A 25,088-nucleotide genomic window follows, 5' to 3' on the forward strand; every position below is an offset into this window, starting at 1 on the left:
ACATTGAATTTTGAACAATGGTTCTGCCCTTCTTTGGAATATTTTGCAATAAATTGTGAGTGTTTTTACAGCATGATAAATATGAAGTGTAGAGTTGTCCATTCAATGTTTGTGTTTGAACACAAACAGTTTAAAGTGCATCATTTCATTTGCTTTGCAGGTTGTGGTGAGGGTACTGTCACTGCACTGATCAGTTCGTAAGTATAGAGTTCGCCATTCTCTATCCAGAATCAGAAACTGTTTCTGGATCTAATATGTTGAGTATGCAAACAAAATGGCTTGTGCAACAAAACTGACTAAATGTTGTTAGGATCTTAGTACTGGGAATTCTGGCATGGAAGTGGACTCCAATGTTGGTTTGCTTATCCATCCAGTAGATGTGAAAGCTTTTGTTGTGATATCCAGAGCCTCGAACTGCTTGATGTGAATTGATGGAATGTTTTTTCTGAATAATGCAATGTAGATTTTTACCATTTTGGAGTATAGGGCTGTAAATCCAGATCTGTTAGTTTGCAGGTGAAAACTTTGAGTGATGTTGCTGAGGGTCCACCTATATAACCATTAATATGGAGCTATAGAGAACTAGTTCCTTTTCTATGCAGGTCTGTTGTGTACTCGGTTATTGGGAATGTTATATTTTATGAGTGCAAAAGCCTCAACAAGGGCCTGTACAATTGCAACAATTCCTTATTTAGGTTTTCATCCAGTATCTTGTCACTTAACATACCACTTAAATTCTCAGCTTTTCTGTTATATGCAAAGCAGATAACCTCCTTTCTCCAAGTTATATTGCACAAACTCTGTCTTCTCCTCTCACTTAGCCTGCTTATATATCCTTGAAACCTCTTCACGTTGATTTCCTCAGCCAAGTCATTGATATAGATTGTGAAAAATTAGGGCCCAACCACTGATCCTGTGATATTATATCAATTCAGCCTGCCAACCAGAGAATGCTTTTATTTATTTTCACTCTTTACTTTCTTTCTGAATGGCAGTTCTCAATTCACATCAGTACTATTACCTCCAATTCCCATTTCTCTAACCTTGATAATCACTTCTGCTTTTGGACTTTCATCATACACTTTCTGAAAATCCAAACACACCATTTTCACAGGTTCCCCTTATTTCTTCTAGTTACATCCTCACAGAACTCCAGATTTGTCAAAACTGATCTTCCTTTCATACATCCGTGCTCAATCCTTTTAAAGTTGTTATTATATCCTTCAATAAATATTCCAACTTTTTTTACACACGATATAAGCAGTGATTGTGGGAGAGGGAGGTTGGGCTAAGTAAGGAAAATACGATAATGTTACCTGAAATATAAAATAGCTTTAGAAAGATTGAAGTATTAAATAATTAATATTTCCAACAATTGATTTTGTTAGTAAAAATATGAACTCTTCTTGTGGTTTTTAAAAAAAAATCTACTTCATTTGCTTATATCTAATTTTGCACTCTACTTAAAGCTCAGTCCTCAAAAGTTCTGCTACCTGTATGCTCAATTAATCCATCCTGTTCAGCTTCCTGACCTGCACTGATTCCAGGCAATGATTCAGTTTTAAAATTCTTATTCTCATTTTCAAATCCTTTCCTAAAAATATAGACCCTTCCAGTCCTACAGCACTTGCTGTGGATCCTTCCCATTCTAAACATTTGCACAGAGCATTTTAAGTACTAAATTACTGTCTTCAGTTACAGTTCTGCAAGGATTTTCACCAGCTTCTTCTGTTACACTGGGTATCACCAAAGGATTTGGTTATTTATTCTAATATTCCTTCCACAGGTTAGTGTGATATTTTACTTGATAACACTTCATGTTTGTATTTCGTTGATACTGTAAGATATAGGAACAGAATTAGGCCATTTTTCCCATCGAGTCTCTCTCCTCTGCCATTTCATCATGGCTGATCCAATTTTCCCCTTGGCCCTAATCTCCTGTCTGCTCCCTGTATCCATTCATATCCTGACCAATCAAGGATCTATCAAACTCTGCTTTAAATATACATAAAGACTTGGCTTCCACAGCTGCCTATTGCAAAGCGTTCCACAGATTCACCAGCCTCTGGCTAGACAAAATCCTCCTCATATGTTATAAAAGGATGCCCTTCTGTTCTGAAGCTGTGTCCTCTGGTCTTAGACTCTCCCACCATAGGAAACATCTTCTCCAAATCCATTCTATCAAGCTCTTTCACCATTCAATAGGTTTCAATGCGGTCACCCCTTATTCTTCTGAACTCAGGCCCAGAACCATCAGACACTCTTCACGTGACAAGCTATTCAATCCTGGTATCATTTTTGTTAATCTCCTTTGAATCCTTTCCAGTTCCAGCACATCCTTTCTAAGATAAAGGGCCCAAAACTGCTCACAAAACTCCCAAGTGAGGCCTCACCAGTGCTTTATAAAGTTTCAACATTCTATCTTTGCTTTTATATTCTAGTCCTCTTGAAATGAATGTTAACATCCCATTTGCCTTCCTCACCACAGGCTCAACCTGCAAATTAACATTTAGATTTGCATCTCAACTTTTTATACTTTCTCTCCATTTAGAAAATAGACTTCTAGCAAAGTCCATGACCACACTGTATTCCATCTGCCATTCTCCTAACCTGTCAAAGGCCTGTGGCCTACTTCCTCAAAACTACCTGTCCTTCCACCCATCTTCATATCATCTGCAAACTTTGCAACAAAGCCATCAATTCCTTCATCCAAATCATTGACATATAAAGTGAAAAGAATTTGTCCTAACACAGACCCTTTTGAAGCACCACTAGTCACCAGCTGCCAGCCAGAAAACCCTCACTATTCCCACTCTGTCTCCTACCATTTAGCCACTGCTTTATCCATGCTAGAATCTGTCCTGTAATACCATGGCCTTGTAGCTTGTTTAGCAGCTTCATGTGTGGCACCTTGTCAGAGGCCTTCTGAAAATCCAAGTACACATCAATGGATTCTTCTTTGTCTATCCTGCTTGTTACTTCTTCAAAGAATTCCAACAGATTTGTCAGGCAAGATTTTCCCTTGAGGAAACCATGTTGACTATGGCCTATTTTATCATGTGCCTCCAAGTACCCTGAGACCTCATCCTTATTAATCGACTCGAACATCTTCCCAACCACTGAGGTCAGAGTAATTGGCCTATCATTTCCTTTCTTCTGCCTCTCTCCCTTATTGAACGGTGGGGTGACATTTGCCATTTTCCAGTCTTCTGGAACCATTTCATACATGAAAAATGACTATATGGAAAGTAATTTGATCCACAGACCTGATATATTTCTCCAGATTACTCTCAAAAGATACTAACCTGTTAAGACACAGGTCTGTGATTGTATTCTTTTTCAGATACCTTCTACCACCTGAATCCCTTCAACTTACCATGATGAGAATGAAGGAAAATTATCACAAACTAGTCTTGACTATGCCAATATCTACTATATGTGCACTTAATAGCGATAATTATTATGCATGCTGACTACAGCAAGATGTTTTATTTGCAATCTAGACCTAGAAGTGCTGACTCTTAGTCCTACCTTGTGTTCTTGTTGCAATCAGCTGCCTCATTGCAAAGAACATTTTGTTACTAACTACTGGATTCTTTAGAGTGTATTCTCTTTTCCAAAACTAGTGAATAGGGTGTCCATTTTTAAAATTACTGCAGCAGGGAACCTTATATCAGTGTTATAATTAGACAATAAATCTTACTATTAAATCACGGTTTTGGTAGTTGGATTTATCTACCATAAAACAATACCAAGTGTCCTTTTCATACTTGTAGGATTCACAAAATAAAATTGGATTAAGATACTGATTACACTAATGGCTGCAGAGCAGCAGCCTGAAACCAAGAGAAAGTGGTTAGTGCTTCCTCTGCATGATGGATTAAATCTTGAGTAGGATTGAGAATGATAAAGGAAGAACACACTTATTTGTGCAGATAATAAACTTAAGTAACACTGGATTCATTAATCTTTGGGGATGTTTTGAAATTAACGACAACCACAGTTTAATTTGATTTTGATCAAAGTAAACAGGTTTTATTTTTTTATAGCCAGAGCCATTTTGTTTTAAATAATATGGAATAAAACATTGTTTCTTTCAATTTGCCACTATTCCAATAACTGGAACCCTAAAATAATTCCACACAGTGTAATCAGGGAATGTTATGGATTAATGGGTTTATAAAAACTCTTCTACAGCTGTAGCCAGGAGTCTTTCATCATAATTCCTAGATTACTTTCCAACTATTTGCATATAACTGCAGAGCTGGGAGAAAGAATGGCTTCATTATTATGTACTACATGTGATTCCCAACCACAGCTATATTTTCGTAAATGGAATATATGTATGTTTATGACACAAGGATCAAAATCCAATGCTGCAGACCATTTTCGGCAGCTTTTATTTTGCTGGGCATAAAATGAACACATAACAACTAAAGGCAAAATTTAATTTACCTGGGCTTCAGATTGCCAATCAGAACAAAAATCTGTGTGTTGAATGATCTGCAGGCAAGCCCCTGCAGGTCATCCTCAGTACCATATTCAAATATATGCACGTGTAGCACACTAATCCATTTGACTATTAATTTGTCAGTTCAAACTCCAATAATGCTAATGATGTGATTCCACCTGGATACCACGTGAATTTTCATTACTACAAAGACTAAATGTAAGTAATATAATCACAGGTACTAAGAGGCATAGATGATCTTTGTCTACGTAGTTCTTTCAAGCTCTTGGTAATTTAAAAAAAAATCTGGTCTGCTAGTAATATTCATTACTTTTTCCATTACTTCCAGTGGCATGATTGCTTAGATCAAATGTATTCACATTTGCTTCATGCCCATATGACCTATTATGCTGTAACTATACTGGTAACATTCTCTATACAGTATTTTCCCCAATTCCAACCTAAATACATGTAGCATAATGACAAATAGCAATAGAGAATTGTTACTTAGTGACAGTGTGCAGACATCATATCGATATAAACATTTCACTACTGAGTTCATATGATTAAATTTTTCTTGCAAATTCTCCCTCATAATTAAAAATCTGAGAATGCTTTGACTGTGTAGAATTTAGCCCTTTGAAGCAATAGTAACAAACTTTAGATTGGCTCTAGAACTATTTAGCAGGGATGAAATCACTAACATCTTTCTAATAGCTACAGACTATGGAAATTGTTTATTGGAAATTTGCCAAATAAACCAATCCCAATGTATGTCTTGATAAATGATAATGATAACATTTTCTGTTTTTAAAAAATCCTTGCAATCATGCTTAAACACCAGTTAAAACAATTTACTGCCCCTTGGAATCGTATTGCAAACCTTTTAAAATAAACTTTACAGCTTATACTTACTGTGTGGTGCACATAAAAATGTCCAGCTTCATAACTTCAGTCAGAAAGCATTTTCCTCAATTTATCTAGTAATATTTTTTGGTTAGTATTTCCAGACATGGAAATACTAACTGAAAAAGAGATTCTCTTTTAAAGACCAGAATTCTTCCCCCCCCCACCTCAATCTTATACCATGTACTGCAAATAGCAAACAATTAAATTAAAAACAGCTAGCCCTCTCATTACCCCAAGTTTAATTTTAACTTTTACTATGAGTTATTTATTTTTCTTGTTTTAAGCATTCTCTATCCAGAGTCTTCAATTGCTTTGCTGGACTAATATGTGCAGGCTGATTTCTAATATGTATAACTGCACAATAATCATCAACTGGAACTGGACAGCAGGTATACGGCACAATTTAGCTTAGAAATTAGACTAATTCCATTTTAAAAACAGTTAATACTTTTGTTAAAACAATGCACAAAGAAATTTTAAAGACCTTAACACAGTGCAACTTCTAGAACTTAGTACTTGCATAACAAACCTGGCTGCAGAATGAGGTTTTGGTAAGTGTAGAAGAGTCAATTACTACTGAATTTAGTAACAATTATATTGTTGACAATTTGAGGATCAAATATTTTGCACAATAGAAGTCACCAGGAGAACCTCCAGCCTGGCCTGTAATATGCAGAAAAACGATAATGCAGGGGTTATAACATTTAAAACCACCAGTGAAATGCAACTTTTACATTGTTTTAATGTGGCAAAATAACTTTAAAACATGTTGCTCAGATAAATTAACACAGGCTACAAATATTTTAAAAGTAAAATGACTACTAATTTCATTGATTGAGATATCAAAATTTAAGATAAAACTTTTATTTAAAGGAAAATGAATTGGGATAAATAAGCAGAATCACTGGAAGTTTAGGCACAGGGCTTATTTTAACTAGCCACTGGGTGGAATCGGCTTACACTCAGTGCAAATCAAAGGTCCCTAATTTCAGAGTTCTGATTCTGAACACTAAACTTTTGGATTTTTCCATTGGACAAATTGCATTTCACTTCACTGAGATCTACCACATTTGCATCTAGTATTTTTTTAAACATTTTACTTTGTTGATCTCTATGAATTAGTGATTGGGCAGAATTAATCACTTAATATTGTGCAGTTGTCAACTGTGAAAGTATAGTTATAACTGAGTGTAAAAAACTAGGCGCAGTAGTTGAAAACTGTATACTATTTAATGATGCTGCTTGGTTGCTGGTTCACTTCGGGAAATTTTGTGATAGAAGTAAAATATTCACCCCACCAGAAAAAAAATAGGAAAAATGGATAGGAGTCCACCTGCAATATATCGGTAAGTATCCTTCCACTGCGTGCAAGTCAGCATTCCAATCTGTCATTCCTATTACTATATACAATAATTGCCTAATTAGATAGGCACACAAACCGCATTCTAGTGGACATGGTTTAGGCCAATTATCAAAGTTACTTCACTGAAAACCCTGAGAATTAAAAATGTTTGTTTAATTAAAAATAAAATATCATAGCCTGTTATCTGCAAACCTGGAAGGAAGCAAAACCCAACCACAAAAGTGGAACATTTGAAAGATATTCCTGTGGTACAATTAAGAAGGGAATGAATCCAATGCAGAATGGCCTTCAGTGTTACAACATAGGCACTTGATCTCCCTTTCTGCCCATAACTATGAATCATTTACTACACATTGGTCTAAGCCTGTCATTATATGAAGTTGGACTAAATAAAATGGAAGCCAGCAAGGCTTCCTTTCAGTCAATTCAGCGATGTATCCTATTTACCTATCCATTTTGTTGCTGTGTGAACTATTCTAATTACCGTTAGAAAATGAATTTTACATAATAGGTAACAACAGCTGAACATAAAACAGTAGTCCACATGAAAGGCCTGATATAACTGCACTTATGTGTTGACACAGTCATCTTGTGGGGATATCTACTGGTTAATTACTTTGTTGATCAAAGTTTCAGCTTATTTACACTTGAAATATATAATTAAGAGTTTACATGCAATGTTGATATCTTATGGATTGCAGCAATTGTTATTGTGATTAAGTTTAAAACCAATGTCTGTGATAGACAGGAGTCAGTCATATGTTCCAAAGATAGATAAACCTAACAAATTGCAAGGGGAAGTATGGCAGCTGAAGAGTTTTCTGAACTCTCATATTGCTTTTCTATTTAAAATGATTGCCATGCCCAAAGATGCATCTAATTCATGGGACTGGCATGTATTTCAAAATTTACATCTTGTATTTCAAACATCAATAACGTCTTCACCACAAATAACATTACTGTCTCCTGCTTACATCCTACCCCAATAAAATACCAAAACTTTTCTGCGTAAAAATAGGCATAGCGCTTTAAGAAGAATGCACTCAAATCTGCCCAATTTAAATGCCAGTTCAAAAAAAAATCTAAGACTACCTTTGAACAAAGCCAAACTGACAATCCTTCATGCTTTATGGTTAAACAACTGGCCCAGTTGTTTACACAGAATTTCTAATAGGTTGTTCTAATTTTACTCTGGAGAACTTCAAAACAGAAGTTCCATCTTTGTTCCCTTACCAGAGAACTTTGTGCAACAATTGTATATAAATACATTAAAAGAACTAAGTACTCACATTGTGTATTGACAAAAAAAGGTAGATTAGATCTATGATCATATTTGTAAAATTATTTTGAGTTTGGTAGTGATATAGAAGATGGGCTTCCTGACCACTACAAATTCAAATTAAATCCAGTTGATTTCACAAAAGGGCATTCTGGACAAAGACACAATTTTCTTCCATTTCATTCATACAAAGCCGTGTGTGAATAGCAGTCAGAGCAACTTACAATTTATCATCTGTCAGCTTTTACTCAAATAACTTTAAAAAAAACAGCAAAAAATGTAAAATGTCCATGCAGACAACCATGTTTTGATGTGTAAAACAATGTGCAATTTAATATGTTGAAAATTATCATGTTATATTTTCATCTAAAGTACCACAATGATTTAAATTCTAGTTTTCACTCTGTTCCTCCTCCTCCTGAGGTGAGGAATTGTATACAATTTGTGTCTTTAAAAGCACTGCTATGTGTAATCACAGAGGAGTAGAGTGGTTTCCTTTCTCCTTTCAAACCCATTTGCAATAGGAAATTTCAGAAAGATCATTTTTGAGGAATGGTACTGATAACCCTGTGAACACTGGTTCTTTAAAACCACAGCTTAGTCCATATGAAACTGTCGTAGCTGATCTTCAGGTAATACAAACATACAAAGTCAATGCAATCCTGGTCCCGTTTCCTGAAGATGTTCTTTAAAATACTCAGGTGTGCATTTCCATGTTGTTGATGGAATTCCATAAAAACCATGCAGTATGGAAACAGCCACAGCGACGGTGAGGATTCATAATAACATAATGAGAAAGATAAAACTTGATATGCAACATATCTTAAAAGGGGGATACATTTCCCCCATCAACATCTTCTCTCTAAACATTGGGACATGCTTAGAGTTTTTCAGATGAAGGAATCCAGATGTAGGGACCAGACTGTTCTTCAATGACTTGCTTAATTTTGTTGTATATCTCCTCTAATGAATCTCCCTGTACAATGGCTGTAGAAAACAAAAATTGCAACAGTATAAAATGCAAAATACTGTAATGTCAGCAAATATTAGAAAGGAATGTATGAACAGAAAGCAGGAGGAAAATATATAAAGCACAGAGAGTAAGTATCAGGCATAATGAACTATAATTGAATCCAGGAACAGATTAAATTGAATTAAACAAAACACTCAAAGGGCTGGGTCACACTGGGCAAGAATTAAACGGAAGCAGAGAAAAACATGCTGGCATTTATTCTTCCACAGGAACACTAGTCTTAATTTTATCGTACTCACATTCCTAAATTTACTTTTTCTTCAATGACTCTAGCCTAATTTTTAAATCATGACAATTCTTTAAAATCTCTTCACCTTAGATCCATTTAACCTTAAATCTATGCACCGTGTTCTTAACACTTCCAAGCACTAGAATACTGATTCTGTTTATTTTGTCCCATTCCTTCCTAATTTTAAACAACATAAAATTACTTCCGAGTTTCCAATGTAGAAACACAGAAAACCAACAGCACAATACAGGCCTTTTGGCCCACAAAGCTGTGCCGAATATGTCCTTACCTGTGAAATTACCTGGGGTTACCCATAGCCCTCTATTTTTCTGAGCTCCATGTACCTGTCCAGGAGTCTCTTAAAAGACCCTATCATATCCGCCTCTACCACCGTCGCTGACAGCCCATTCCACTCACCACTCCTCTGCATAAAAAAACTTACCCCGACATCCACTCTGTACCTACTTCCAAGCACCTTAAAACTGTGCTCTCTCGTGCTAGCCATTTCAGCCCTGGGAAAAAGCCTCTGACTATCCACACGATCAATGCCTCTCATCATCTTATACACCTCTATCAGGTCACCCCTCATCCCCTGTCACTCCAGGGAGAAAAGGCCGAGTTCACTCAACCTATTCTCATAAGGCATGCTCCCCAATCCAGGCAACATCCTTGTAAATCTCCCCTGCACCTTTTCTGTGGTTTCCACATCCTTCCTGTAGTGAGGCGACCAGAACTGAGCACAGTACTCCCAAGTGGGGTCTGACCAGTGTCCTATATAGCTGCAACATTACCTCTTGGCTCCTATACTCAATCCCATGATTGAAGGCGGCCAATGCACTGTATGCTTTCTTAACCACAGAGTCAACCTGCGCAGCACCTTTGAGTGGCCTATGGATTCGGATCCCAAGATCACTCTGATCCTCCACACTGCCAAGAGTCTTTCCATTAATACTATATTCTGCCATCATATTTGACCTACCAAAATGAACCACCTCACACTTATCTGGGTTGAACTTCATCTGCCAATTCTCAGCCCAGTTTTGCATCCCAACAATGTCCCGTTGTAACCTCTGACAGCCCTCCACACTATCCACAACACCCCCAACCTCTGTCATCAGCAAATTTACTAACCCATCCCACCACTTCCTCATCCAGATCATTTATAAAAATCATGAAGAGTAGTCCCAGAACAGACCCCTGAGGCACACCACTGATCACTGGCCTCCATGCAGAATATGACCCGTCTACAACCATTCTCTGCCTTCTGTGGGCAAGCCAGTTCTGGATCCACAAAGCAACGTCCTCTTGGATCCCATGCCTCCTTACTTTTTCAATAAGCCTTGCATGGGGTACCTTGTCAAATGCCTTGCTGAAATCCATATGCACTACATCAGCCGTCCCCAACCACCAGGCTGCGGACCGGTACTGGGCCGCAAAGCATGTGCTACCGGGCTGCGAGGAAACGATATGATTTGTCGATATGAGTCAGCTGCACCTTTCCTCATTCCCTGTCATGCACTGTTCAGCTTGAACGCACGCGAAGTCATTACCCGCGCGTCATTCATGTCAGCGCAGGAAGGAGATTAACTCCTCGAGCTTGCAAATGACGACGGGCTGAAAAGTATGTTTGACATAACATCTCTGCCGGCATTCTGGATCAAAGTCAAGGCTAAATATCCTGAGATAGCCACGAAAGCACTGAAAACGTTGCTTCCATTTCCAACATATCTCTGCAATGAATGCAACGAAAACTAAATTGCCAAATAGACTAGATATAAGGAACCCCCTCCGAGTATCGCTATCTCCCATCACCCCTCGATGGCACCGTGTTGCAGGGAAACAAGCCCAGGACTCCCACTGATTCAGCGACATTGGTGTGTTGCAATGATTTTATATGTTCATTCGGGGAAAATATGTGCTGTGTGTCTAATATCCAAACGTTACTTAAAATGTTATGATGCTATTGACTTATAAGTGACTTATATAACCATATAACAATTACAGCACAGAAACAGGCCAGCTCTGCCCTTCTAGTCTGTGCCGAACGCTACTCTCACCTAGTCCCACCGACCTGCACTCAGCCCACAACGCTCCATTCCTTTCCTGTCCATATACCTATCCAATTTTTCTTTAAGTGATAATATCGAACCTGCCTCTACCACTTCTACTGTAAGTCCGTTCAACACTTACTTCAAGCTCCCCTGTCCTTCCCTGATAATTATCACTATATTCATGCAAGGAAAATATGCGCTGTGTGTTTAATATTAAATTTGTTAGATAAACCCTTTTAGAAATGAAATTGAGTGTATTAGCCACTTATCACCTATATTCCGGTCGTGATTAACATCCCACCCCCTGAACAGAATCGGCAAAAACGATTTGTAGAAAAAAATCGGCATGTACACGCATGCGCACTGGTGCCCGCGCAAGGCTTCATGGTCATTGTAGTCTTTCTTGGGGTAAACACAACATATTTGATTGCTACTCTTGTCCATTGGCAACCCTGCCCCCCCCCCCCCCCCCCCCCAGGGTCGGCCAGTCCGCAAGAATATTGTCAGTAATAAACCGGACTGTGTTGCAAAAAAGGTTGGGGACCCCTGCACTACATCTGCTGCTCTACCTTCATCAATGTGTTTAGTCACATCCTCAAAAAATTCAATCAGGCTCGTAAGGCATGACCTGTCTTTCACAAAGCCATGCTGACTATTCCTAATCATCTTATGCTTCTCTGAATGTTCATAAATCCTACCTCTCAGGATCTTCTCCACCAATTTACCAACCACTGAAGTAAGATTCACTGGTCTACAATTTCCTGAGCTATCTCTACTCCATTTCTTGAATAAGGGAATAACATCCGCAACCCTCCAATCCTCTGGAACCTCTCCCGTCCCCATTGATGATGCAACGATCATTGCCAGAGGCTCAGCAATCTCTTCCCACACCTCCCACAATAGCCTAGGGTACATCTCGTCTATCCCGGTGACTTATCCAACTTGATGCTTTCCAAAAGCTCCTGCACATTCTCTTTCTTAATATCTACATGCTCAAGCTTTTCAGTCCGCTGCATGTCATCCCTACAATCCCCAAGATCGTTTCCTGTAGTGAATACTGAAGCAAAGTACTCATTAAGTACCTCTGCTATCTCCTCTGGTTCCACACACACTTTTCCATTGTCACACTTGATTGGTCTTATTCTCTCACTATCCTCTTGCTTTTCACATATTTGTAGAATGCCTTGGGGTTTTCCTCAATCCTGTCCGCCAAAGCTTTCTCATGGCCTCTTCTGGTTCTCCTAATTTCTTTCTTAAGCTCCTTCCTGCTAGCCTTATAATTTTCTCGATCTCTATCATTACCTAGTTTTTTGAACCTTTCATAAGCTCTTCTTTTCTTCTACACCAGATTTACAACAGCCTTTTGTACACCACAGTTCCTGTATCCTACCATCGGTTCCTCTATCCTGTTCCTGTCTCATTGGAACGTACCTATGCAGAACTCCATGCAAATATTCCTTGAACATTTGCCACATTTCTTCTGTACATTTCCCTGAGAACATCTGTTCCCAATTTATGCTTCCAAATTCTTGCCTGATAGCCTCTTATTTCCCTTTACTCCAATTAAATGCTTTCTATCCTATCCCTCTCCAATGCTATGGTAAAGGAGATAGCGTTGTGATCACTATCTCCAAAATGCTCTCCCACTGAGAGATCTGACACCTGACCAGGTTCATTTCCCAATACCAGATCAAATACAGCCTCTCCTCTTGTAGGCTTATCTACATATTGTGCCAAGGAACCTTCCTGAACACACCTAACAAACTCTACCCCATCTAAGCCCCTCGTTCTAGGGACATGCCAATCAATATTTGGGAAATTAAAATCTCCCACCATGCCAACACTGTTATTATTACACCTTTTCAGAATCTGTCTCCCTGTCTGCTCCTCAACATCCCTGTTGCAATTGGGTGGTCTATAAAAAACACCCAGGAGAGTTATTGACCCCTTCCTGTTCCTAACTTCCACCCACAGAGACTCCGTAGACAATCACTCCATAACTTCCTCTTTTTCTGCAGCCATGACACTATCTCTGATCAACAGTGTCACGCCCCCACCCCTTTTGCCTCCCTCCCTGTCTTTTCTGAAACATCTAAAGCCTGGCACTCGAAGTAACCATTCCTGCCCCTGAGCCATCCAAGTCTGTATGGCCACAACATCATAGCTCCGAGTACTGATCCACATTCTAAGGCTCATCTGCTTGGTTTACCATACCCCTTGCATTAAAATAGACACGTCTCAAACCATTGGTCTGAGCATGTCCCTTCTCTATCACCCGCCTATCCTCCCTCTCACACTGTCTCCAAGCTTTCTCTATCTGTGAGCCAACCACCTCTTCCCCAGTCTCTTCAGTTTGGTTCCCACCCCCCAACAATTCTAGTTTAAACTCTCCCCAGTTGCTTTAGCAAACCTCCCTGCCAGGATATTGGTCCCCCGAGATTCACGTGCAACCCGTCCTTTTTGTACAGGTCACACCTGCCCCAAAAGAGGTCCCAATGATCCAGAAATCTGAATCCCTGCCCCCTGCTCCAATCCCTCAGCCACACATTTATCCTCCACCTCATTCTATTCCTATACTGTCGTGTGGCACAGGCAGCAATCCCGAGATTACTACCTTTGTGATCCTGCTTCTCAAATTCCTTCCTAACTCCCTGTAGTCTGCTTTCAGGACCTCCTCCCTTTTCCTACCTAGGTCGTTGGTACCAAGATGTACCACAACCTCTGGCTATTCTCCTTCCCACTTCAGGATATCGTGCAAGTGATCAGAAACATCCCGGACCTACCATCCGTGCATCTTTTCTGCATCCACAGAATCGCCTGTCTGATCCCCTAACTATAGAGACCCTATCACTGCTGCCACCCCCTTCCTTTTCCTACACTTCTGAGCCACAGTGCCAGAGGCGCGGCCACTGTTACTCCCCCCAGGTAGGCCATTACCCCCCCCCCACCCCCCAACAGTATTCAAACTGGAGTACTTGTCAAGGGGTACAACCACAGGGGTGCTCTGTAGCCTTTGACTCCTGCCCTTCCCTCTCCTGACTGTTATCCACTTATATGTCTCCTGCGGCCCCAGTGACTACCTGCCGATAGCTCCTATCACCTCCTCACTTTCCCCAACTAGACAAAGATCATCGAGCTGCATCTCCTGTTCTCTAATGCTGAAATATAACAACCCAATTTTTCCAAGCTTTCATATTTGTTATTTCCTGTATCAGCTGACAAACTATCTTATTCTGGTATATACCTGCTCTATTACCTCAGCAGTCTTACTGGATTGTAAAGACTAAAACTGCAGTTTTGTCTTTCTAAACCTTTTAATACATAAAGTTCACCATTGCATTGGTTATATTCAATCATGTTAAATTGAAATTTAGCAAGAGAAAGCAAAGGAGGTCCATCACTTTCAAGAAACAAATTAGATTTCTCTTTGCTATTGGTTTTCGTGGAACAGTAATCTTTTTGGAACATCAAATGGAAATTTGGATTAAGTGTAAAATTTAATAATTTTCTGCACTTTTGTACATTTTCCCTATCGTTTAACTTTTATCGATTAAAATGCTTGTATGTTTGATCTTTCACTAATGATTTTAAAAAAAACCACAGTAAAACTGCAAGGAGCACACCAACCTGTGAAATACTCTCCAAATTCCTGCTCCAGTTTCAATGCTTTCTCGAAAGTTTTGGTTGCCTGTTCTTCAGTTTGTCGTTTATTCATTTCCCTATTGAAACAAAAACTCAACACTGAACTCTTGGATCTTTAACATTTGAAGGTTACTTGAATGGTTTTGAAATATCAAATGCTTGTTTAACAAGGCATTGTTCTGAAAAATTGATTTTGCTTGGAAAATGGCAAATACTGGGCAGACGAGTGCTTCTTTGTGGAGCAAGTGATCATGAGGAATTCATATTGGAACTAAGAATTAGTACAAAAAAAAAATCACATAATTCACTAAAAGTTTTGGAGAAAGAAAACAAATCTACAGAGCTACAGCTAAAAGTAGAGGATCCTGTGCTTTAGAAAAGTAAGAAGAACTCTTAAAAAAGCGGAATGTGTTGGAAATAATCAACATGGCTGCCGGCAAAGGTAAAGAGATAAAGGGTCAACCTGAGACCATTAAGTGATTTTCTCCCATAGACGCAGCCTCATCTGTTGAATACTTCCTGAATTTTGTATTTTTAAGGTTTTCAGCACCCACAGTACCTTGATTCTGTACCAGAAAACAGTAAGGATCAAAGTAACACAATTGATTGCAGTATTTCCCAGGTGTATTTTAACATACAGATTAACTATATTTGTCACCACCAGGACAAGGTTGTAGGGGCAGTTAATGCCAAATGTTGATTAGGTTGTTATATATAAAATATTTTAGGAACTTCATTTTTCCAAGAATGCTGTCCCCCCACCTGCTCCCCAATCAGCCCACATCTGGGCTAGATCCATCATAACCAGGTCACATACAGAAGTGAAATTTGTTGTTTTATGTCAGCAGAACATTGCAAAGACATAAAATTACTATAAATCACAAAATATAGTGCAAAAAAAGGATAATGAGTTAGCATTCATGGATTTCTAGGCCATTCAGAAATCTAATGGCAGTGGGGAAGCAGCTACTTCTAAATTATTGAGTGTATATAAAACCTCTGAAGGCCTCTGCTGCCCATACCTCAGAAATTCATGGAGCAATATGTTAAGTGTTGCACTTCAAGTGTAGGATTAGTACTGGAGCACTTGCAGCATATTACATATGCCAGGTTTGAAACTGGAATTGAATGTAACTAAATAGACTAGATGTTTCTTTCCTTGCTGTGAAGATAAGTTGGTTGGAAGGAAACCTGCTGACATTTGAGTGAATGTCATTTACAGATGCAGTCAGTGACATCCCAGGTGGTCCTAATTACTACTCACTTAAAGCTATCAAAAATATCCAGCTGTGCAGACTCATTTGTTGTCAGAAACTTCTAGTAGCTACCATATGTCTCTTAATAAGTAACTAAATCTCAAATGAGGAAGGATTGAAGAATGATTATTTTAAGCAAAAATGGAAGCCCTACCAAAGAATGTATAGTACATATTAGCTCCAATTCCTGCAGCAACACACAAAAAATGCTGGAGTAACTCAGCAAGCCAGGCAACATCTATGGAGGGGAACGAACAATGACAATTTTGGACTGAGATCTTGCATAAGGACTGGAAAGAAAGGGGACAGAAGCCAGAACAGGAAGAGTACAAGCAGACCAAGTGGGGAGGGGGAATGAAGCAAGAAGCTGGGGTAAGTGGAAAAGGTAAAGGGCCAAAGAAGAAATCTGACAGGAGAGGACAGTGGACCATGGAGGAAAGGAAATCAGGGGACGGTGACAGGCAGATGAAAAGATAAGGGGTTAGATGGGGGAGGGAGGGGGAAGAAATGACCACTTTGGAGAAATCGATGCTTATGCCATCAGGTTGGAGGCTATCCAGATGGAATATGAGGTGTTGCTCTTCCAACCTGAGTTTGGCCTCCTCATGGCATTAGAAGCGGCCATGTCCTGATGGAGGGCCTTGGTCCAAAACGTCAACTGTTTACTCTCCTCCATAGATGTGGCCCGACCTGTTGAGTTTCTCCAGCAACTGCAGAAACTCTTGTGTTTCTTATTAAGGAATTTCATATTAAGGAATACCAAGCCATGAGGAAAAACCTTAAGGAACAAGAAGTAACTGAACTTCACCTGTCAACTGTGACAAAATGGAAGCTTCACATGTTAAGGCATCACTGAAGAGTATAGTTCAAAAAATCCTACCCATGTGTCTTTGACCATTTTACTCCTTGGAGCCAGATAAATGAAACTTAGATAATGGAATTAGAAATCAAGACACTGGAATTAAAATAGCCTTTCTTGAAGCCAGAGACAAAACTTCATACTTACATGAGGGATTGAACAGATTTTGGTTTGATGAAAATGGCAATAGAATACAGTAGTGCAAGCTGTAACCTCTTAATTGCATTCCCAGACACATCAAGGATGCAGTGTTTTCCCTGTACAGAAAAAAATGATAACCTCAATTATGTAAAATCAATGAAATGGGTTGCAATTCAAAAATTAAGATCACACTATGAAAGTAAAGCTAGATTAAAGTGATAAGCACTATATTGTTCCACTCAGTTAATTAAATTTGTGCATCCTGATGATGAGTTCTAAAATCAAAACTGATGATGAAGATCACAAGGACTAAATGTAGTAAGTTTCTCGCATAAAAAAACTTGCATGATTTCAAATGAATACTTAATACAAGCATTGAAATTAAAGAGGAAGAATTGTCATATTGTAGTTGATAAACAAAGAGTATGTTAAGTGACTGATAAATATAATTGCAGGTTTCATAAAGAAGCAAGGGATAGAATGATACATCTCTGACAATCATTTTCCGACCCTGTTGGCCACAAGGATGATGCCAAACGATAATTCATGTTGTACCTTTGTTAACAACAAAAAAAAGCAACAGACCAAATTGCCACAGGTCTGTTAGTCTGGCACTGTTAGTAGCCAAATTATTCCAAAAATACTGAGGAGCAGCAGAAACTAGTACATAGAGGCACAGGTTAAATAAGGACAGTCAACATGGATATAAAAAGCAACAGACATAAAATACTAGAGGAACTCAGCAATACCTCACACTTTGTCTGGGTAGCTTCCAACCTAATGGCATGAACATGATTAATCTAACTCCGATAATTTTTCCTCTCTCTTTCCATTCCCCATTCTGATTGCCTTCTCATCCCTTTTCTTCTCTTAACTTGCCCATCACCAACTTCAGGTCCTCCTCTCCTTTCTTCCATGATCCATTTCCATTAATTAGATTCCTTCTTCTATAACCCTTTACCTCTTCCACCCATCCCCTACCCCCAACCTTCTTTTCCAGTCCTGATAAAGGGTCTTAAACTGAAACGTCAATTGAATGTGTATTCCCTTCCATAGATGCTGCCTGACTTGGAGTTTCTCCAGCATTTTGTGTGTGTTCCTTAAAACTTCCAGTATCTGCAGAATCCCTTGTCTGGATTTAAGGAGGCAGGGTTATACTTTATTAATGATTTACTAAGGATGGCCGACGTGGGGAGCACTTTTTAAGTGCAGTCTACAGGAATCATAAGATGGAACTCGACAAAGTCTTACAATGGATATTGATTGGGAAAGCAAAAACCTATAATCTGCATTGAAGAGTGCAAGGTGGATCCAAAAAATTGAAAAAAGGTTAACTTTTCAACAGGAGGTTTAGTGACTTAAAGGGCTATGTTCATTGCACCTCCACAGTACTCTACCAGGCTATGACCATATTATGTTACTCACTTGGGTTTACATGCGATAATTTGCCAATGATACCAAAATTGCCATATTGTTGATAATGAGGAATAAAATGTTTGAGTGCAGGCAAATATTAATCAATGTAACTAATTCTGAAAAAAAAAAGCAAGGAAATGAATTTGAGAGGCTAGCAGGCAAGAGAAGACCTTCACAAAATTTGGGTCATTACTGAGTTCCTCCCCATTTTTGTGCGTGTTGCTCAAGATTTCAACCATCTACAGAATCTCGTGTTTACGAGAATACCTTGTTGATAAATGGTAAAACTGCTATGAAGTGTAGAAAAATATTTGTATTGAGGTACGTCTCCACACCTAAGTGCAGCACGACGAGTAGTTAAGTGTGCACATGGGAAACTTGCTTTTATTGGTTGATGCATAGAATATAAAAAGCAGTTATTCTAGAATGATATAAGGTACTAGAATAGTGTGCAGTTCTGGTCACAACAGTACAAAAGTAATCAGACTGAAGGGTTCATTGAAAATTTATGTGGATGCTGCTGAAGCATTAATGTGAAGACACTGATGACATGGGAATTGTGTAGTGAATAATGAGATAAAAGTGAAAGAGGGAGCTACTTCCTTGGCTGAGAGATCATAATTAGGTGATATAAAACCTTTCTAACTGAATTAAAGGAAAGGGTGATTGGGTTCTGGAGCTCACTGCCTGAATGAACAGTGTCAGCAAGGACCATTATTCCACTTAAAGGTACTTAGAGCTTTTTGAAGAGCTATTACGAGGGTACAGACCAAAAGCTGGGAAGTGGGAATTGCATGGTCTAGTTTTGTTTGACACAGATGTCGGCTGAATTGACTCCTGTGCCATTCATTTCTATGATTGCAATCAAGGCATAGAATCCACCCGTTTACTCCAACCTAGCCCCACATCCAAAGTAAGATCCAGAAGCATGTGAAGCAGTATCATTTGGCTCCTTGACATCATAATCAAGAGATTCAATCTTGGACTTCTTTTTGATCAGCATGTAGATCAACCTAGAAATCTCAGCAACAGAAGACTAGCAGGAAAATAACAGTAAAGCTCAGCAGACGATAATATAAAATAGTACAGCTTTACTCTCAAGTGTTTTAGTGCAGCGGGCTCTGATAACTGAAGCTTTTGAGGGAGCTGTCCAGAATGTCAAAGGGTAGGATAAAAGGAACAGAGAGTGCTACCTCATGATTGGTAGCATATTTGATAGTCACAATGACAGATCTTTTGTAAGAAAACACATTGATAAAGGTAGAGCAGTGGATGTAGTATATATGGATTTCAGTAAGGCATTTGATAATGATATCATGCAAGGCCCCTTCAGAACGTAAGGAGGCATGGGATCCATGGAGACCTTGATTTGTGGATTCAGAATTGGCTTGCTAACAGAAGGCAAAGAGTGGCTGTAGATGGATCGTATTCAGTGGTGTTCCACAGGGATCTGTTCTCGGACCCCTCGTCTTTGTGATTTTTATAAATGACCTGGATGAAGAAGTAGAAGGGTGAGTTAGTAAGTTTTCTGACAACACAAAGGTTGGGGAGGTTGTGGATAGTCTGGAGGATTGTCAGAGGTTACAGCGAGAAGTGGCAGATGGACTTCAATCCAGATAAGTGTGAAGTGGTTCATTTTGGTAGGTCCGATTTGAAGAGAGAATATAATATAAATATTAAGAATCTTGGCAGTGTGGAGGATCTGAGAGATCCTGGGGTCTGTGTCGATAAGACACTCAAAGCTGCTGCGCAGGTTGACAGTGTTGTTAAGAAGGTGTATGGTGTGTTGGCATTCATCAACCGTGGGATTGAGTCCAAGAGCTGTGAGGTAATGTTATACAAGAGCTATACAAGACCTTGGTCATACCCCATTTGGAGTACTGTGTTCATTTCTGGTCACCCCACTCCAGGAAGGATGTGGATACTATAGAGAGAGTGCAGAGGAGATTTACAAGGATGTTGCCTGGATTGGCGGGAGTACCTTATGAGAATAGGTTGAGTGTACTTGGCCTTTTCTCCTTGGAGCAATGAAGCATGAGAGGTGACCTGATAGAGGTGTATAAGATGATGAGGAGCATTGATCGTGTGGATCACCAGAGGCTTTTTCCCAGGGCTGAAATGGCTAAAATGAGGGGGCAGAGTTTTAAGGTGCTTGGAAATAGGTACCGAGGGGATGTCAGAGGTAAGTTTTTCCACACAGAGAATGATGGGTGTGTGGAATTCACTGCCAGCAGCGGTGGCGGAAGCGGATACAATAGGGTCTTTTACAAGTCTCTTAGGTAGGTACATGAAACTTCGAAAAATGAGGGCTATGTGATAGGGAAATTCTAGGCAGTTTCTAGAGTAGGTTACACGGTTGGCACAACATTGTGGGCCAAAGGGCCTATAAATATGTTGTAGATTTCTATGTTCTATGTTTTGCTTTATACAGGCAATTTACATTTTGAACATTCTGAGACATCAGGAAGTACATTTCTCATGAAAATAATGTCGTTTAGTGATAATTTTAATTGATACCAGGAGTATAATACATAATTCTGCTTTTGGTCCTGTAGGTTTCCTTGGGACAATTGATGTTGTTTCCACTGACAGTATTGGACACATATACAAGCTTAATTCCAATTCTTTTTGCTGTACCTCTAACTCAACATGTTACCTTTTTTTGTTCACTGCCAAAGTGAATCTGCACTGGTATAGTGAATTGAATTTATCTGAACACAAATTAAGATATTCCATCTGAGAGTATTCCATGCAATTTTCCTTACAGTTAGTGGCATTAGCTTTATGATTAAAGTGAATTCCAATTGCAAGTTAGCAATGACAAAAAAAAATTGTGGTAACACTCAACCGTACTCACTCTCTCAGCTACAGCTCTAACAGATTGAATGCTTGTCCCATAAAGATTGTCATTATATTGCCCAGCTTCAATGAACTTATTATCCTGAATGTCTTTCTCCATCTGCTCTCGGGAGGTTACAAAATGGTAATCTTGCCCATCAATTTCATTTTCACGTCTTGATCTGGTGGTGTCTGGTGGAAGTAAAACAGCTGCTGATTAAATTAATTTGTTATGAATGACATAAAATACAGATAAACGAATCAGGTTATTTGAACAATTATGTCCATGCCAGCATCAACCCTCCTCCCAAGTCCCCTCCTACACTTCCTCATCCAAGTTTCAACGTAACTACTCTATTTCTTTCTCATGCACTAAATTTGGCAGATTTAAAGTAGTATCCTATCCTAGAGGAAGATAGAGGACTAGGTATGATTAAGGAGGTGCAAAAAAAAGATGCTGAAAGAACTCAGCAAGTCAGGCAGCATCAGTGGAGGCACTTGTGTTTCAATTCAAGACCCAACATCAAGACTGAGCATAAAAAGGTGAGAGGGATGGGTGAGACAAGAGCTGGCAAGTGATCATCAGATCCAGGTGAGGGCACATTTGGGTAGAGATGGAATTTCAGAACTCACAATCACTAATGATAAGTTAACTAAATTTGGAGATGTACTGGTGGTCATAACTGAGGACACGTTTATCTGATCTTTATGCCTCCAAGTGCTGTCTGGAAGAGGGTAAAAAAACAATGTTTTTTTTTATATATAGGTGCCACTTATATATCAAATTGGAAGGGGAGAACACGGGACAACAAAAGTAAATAGATTTTTTCCCTCCTAGGTAATCAGATACAGTGGATTATGGTTAATTGGGCCATTAGTTAATTGGGGTAGTCGCTTATTTAGGACGACTCTTAAAGAACAAAAATAAATTGAGAAAATAGCTGAGATTCCCTTCATTTACTAGATAACTATGCCACTTAAGTTGGACAGACTATTTCTGAACAGTTTTTAAACTAGCATCAGTGCTCAATTTTTAAATAGCATTTGTTGCATGTGTCTGTGTTCAAGAAGCAGTGACTTTTGCCACTGGCAGCTCACAAGAAATAAACAATAGGACAATTCAGAACTGTCTTGCTCACTGTGGTTTCAAGTATTCAGGCTTGGACATGCTGGAAATGGCAGTGTGTGAAAATGAAACGATTTCACTACTTCAACAAGTTAAAAACTACAAAGAATTACAAGGCATCAAGAGCTTTGTATGAAGATAGTTCATCATCCTGCACTAGGTGCTTGCACTGATTTTGTTCATTTACAGTCAAAAGTACACAACACGGTTGAACTAATTCTGTAGTACTGCAGTAGTATTGGTAGTTTTCTAATTTGTTCTGTATTTCATTTAAATCATAATTTTCTAAATGGGGAGAAAATCCAAAGATCTAAGATGCAAAGGGACTTGGGAGTCCTTGTGCAGAACACTCAAAGGTTAATTTATACATCCATTTGGTGTTGAGTAAGGCAAAAGTGATGTTAGCATTCATTTCAAAGGATTTAGAATACAAGAGCAGATTTGTGATACCTAGGCTTTATAAGGCACTGGTGAGGCCTCACCTTGAATATTGTGAACAATTTTGGGCTCCTCATCTAAATGATGTGCTGGCACTGGACAGGGTTCAGAGGAGGTTCACAAGGATGATTCTGGGAATGAAAGAGTTATCATACGAGGAATGTTTGATGGCTCTGGTTCTGTACTCACTGGAATTTAGAAGGATGAGGGGGGGATCTCATTGAAACCTTTCGAATGTTAAAAACCCTAGACAGAGTAGATGTGGAAAGAATGTTTCCCATGATGCGGGAATCTAGGATAAGAGGGCATAGCCTCAGGATAGAGGGGCATCCATTTAAAACAGAGATGCAAAGAAATTTCTTTAGCCAGAGGGTGGTGAATTTGTAGAATGTGGAGGCAGCTGTGAAGGCCAGGTCATTGGGTGAATTTAAGGCAGAAAATGACTCTTGCTTAGACACAGCATCAAAGGTTACAAGGAGAAGGCCGGGGAGTGGGGCTGAGGAGGGGAAAAAAGGATCAGCCGTGACTGAATGGAAGAGCAGACTCAATGCGCCAAATGGCCTAATTCTGCTCTTATGTCTTTTGGTCTTATAAATTGTAATTTGTTATTCAGTTTGTCCTTTTTTTTAATACCTTTTTAACTATTTCCATGAAACTTCAACTAATTGTGGCAGCAGCTTAATTGGGACAAACATACTCATCCTAATGCGAATCCCAGTAAATTACATTGACATATCTATCAGGATTTGGCCACTAGAGGTCCTTCATTATACACTATTCAGCTGACTGATCTGTGTATTTTGGGACATTTTCTCCACTGCTTTAATGTCCGGACAAAAATGTTCTTATAACTGTTTTTATTATAAGATTAATTTCACAGAAGCATAGTGGCAAACCAATTGACTGCAATAACTTTTAGTAATTACATAGTCTTGAGTAGATTAGTACTTTCACAATATATGAATAGAGGAATTATATTTCTCTCAAATTTAGATTTCAACCATCTATGGCCAAGGAATAGAAAACCGATTCCTCTTTAAGACTAACAGTCCAAAACTGGAAAGTTCCAGGATAACAAATACAAAAGTTAGTTTAACAGCACTTATAAGATCAGAATTCAGAGTACTCACGAGGTACGCAGGAACCAAACTTATTTGGGAATTCAGAGATCAGATCATCATTGACTCTGTCCTTCATTGGTCCCAGAATTATTATTGGTCGAGCATAATGAACTGAAATTTTAAAAACATGAATAGAGACCAACATTTATATCAAAGAATGTAATCAAGCAGCCCATGTTCCATACACACCATGTAAATAACCTGCAGCAAGACCTTTATGTGAAACTTTCACAAACCTGCAACCTCTATTATAACGACAAGGACTGGAGATATATAGAAACAGCACTACTTCCAAGTTCCTCTCCAACCAGCACAGATTTATTCACTACATCACAGAAAAAATCCGAGTTGTGCCGCTTAAGCACCCATTTATGCTAATCCAGTTATATTCTCACAATGGCATCAGATTCCGCTCAAATTCTTCCACAATCTCTAGGGGCAATTTACACCGACCAATTTGACCAACTTTATGATGTGGGAGGGAAGTGAAGAGAATTCACATTCACAGGGAAGATGTGCAATCTCCTCAAAATACAGCACTTTATGCCAGAATCACCTTGTGGTGGTTGGAGCTACAATGCATCATCTCTACAAGCTGCAACTCTGTGCCACCAATGGTACCTAGCATTTCCAAGCCGTTTCTCATCCATATACCAGCCTGGCCTGAGCCTGCTTAGCTTCTGAGATCTGACAAGATCAAGCACTTTTATTTTTGGCTGTTATGACTTCCATTACTGTATTGGTCAAAACTTCTCATCAAAAAAAATTGTAGTGGTTGAAGGAAAAAGCTGCTGACCATCTCCTTAGCACAACTAGGGTAGGACAGTTCTGCCAGAGATGCTCACAGCCCAAATCTATTCTTCTTTTTTTGAAAAAGGCTTCTTCTAGTGAGAATTCTACGAGCATCACAGGGACTATAACTGGCTTACTTCAAAGA

The 25,088-nt window shown here is 39.0% G+C and overlaps 1 protein-coding gene across 4 annotated transcripts in view; it reads right to left on the minus strand.

The window, feature by feature from the left end:
* Positions 1-6,207: 6,207 nt before the first annotated feature.
* dlg3 (discs, large homolog 3 (Drosophila)) overlaps positions 6,208-25,088 on the minus strand; it is a 404,968-nt gene continuing 386,087 nt past the window's right edge. For all 4 annotated transcript variants that reach the window (XM_072270742.1, XM_072270744.1, XM_072270743.1 and 1 more), the window contains 5 exons: positions 24,161-24,262; positions 21,486-21,658; positions 17,219-17,328; positions 14,942-15,033; positions 6,208-8,988 (listed from right to left, as the gene is read on the minus strand). In XM_072270742.1, the coding sequence (XP_072126843.1) occupies positions 8,882-8,988; positions 14,942-15,033; positions 17,219-17,328; positions 21,486-21,658; positions 24,161-24,262 (584 nt within the window). In that variant the 3' untranslated portion in view covers positions 6,208-8,881. The remainder of the gene's footprint in view (positions 8,989-14,941; positions 15,034-17,218; positions 17,329-21,485; positions 21,659-24,160; positions 24,263-25,088) is intronic.

This window comes from Mobula birostris, chromosome 10 (assembly GCF_030028105.1).
Source record: "Mobula birostris isolate sMobBir1 chromosome 10, sMobBir1.hap1, whole genome shotgun sequence".
Taxonomy (NCBI): Eukaryota; Metazoa; Chordata; class Chondrichthyes; order Myliobatiformes; family Myliobatidae; genus Mobula; species Mobula birostris.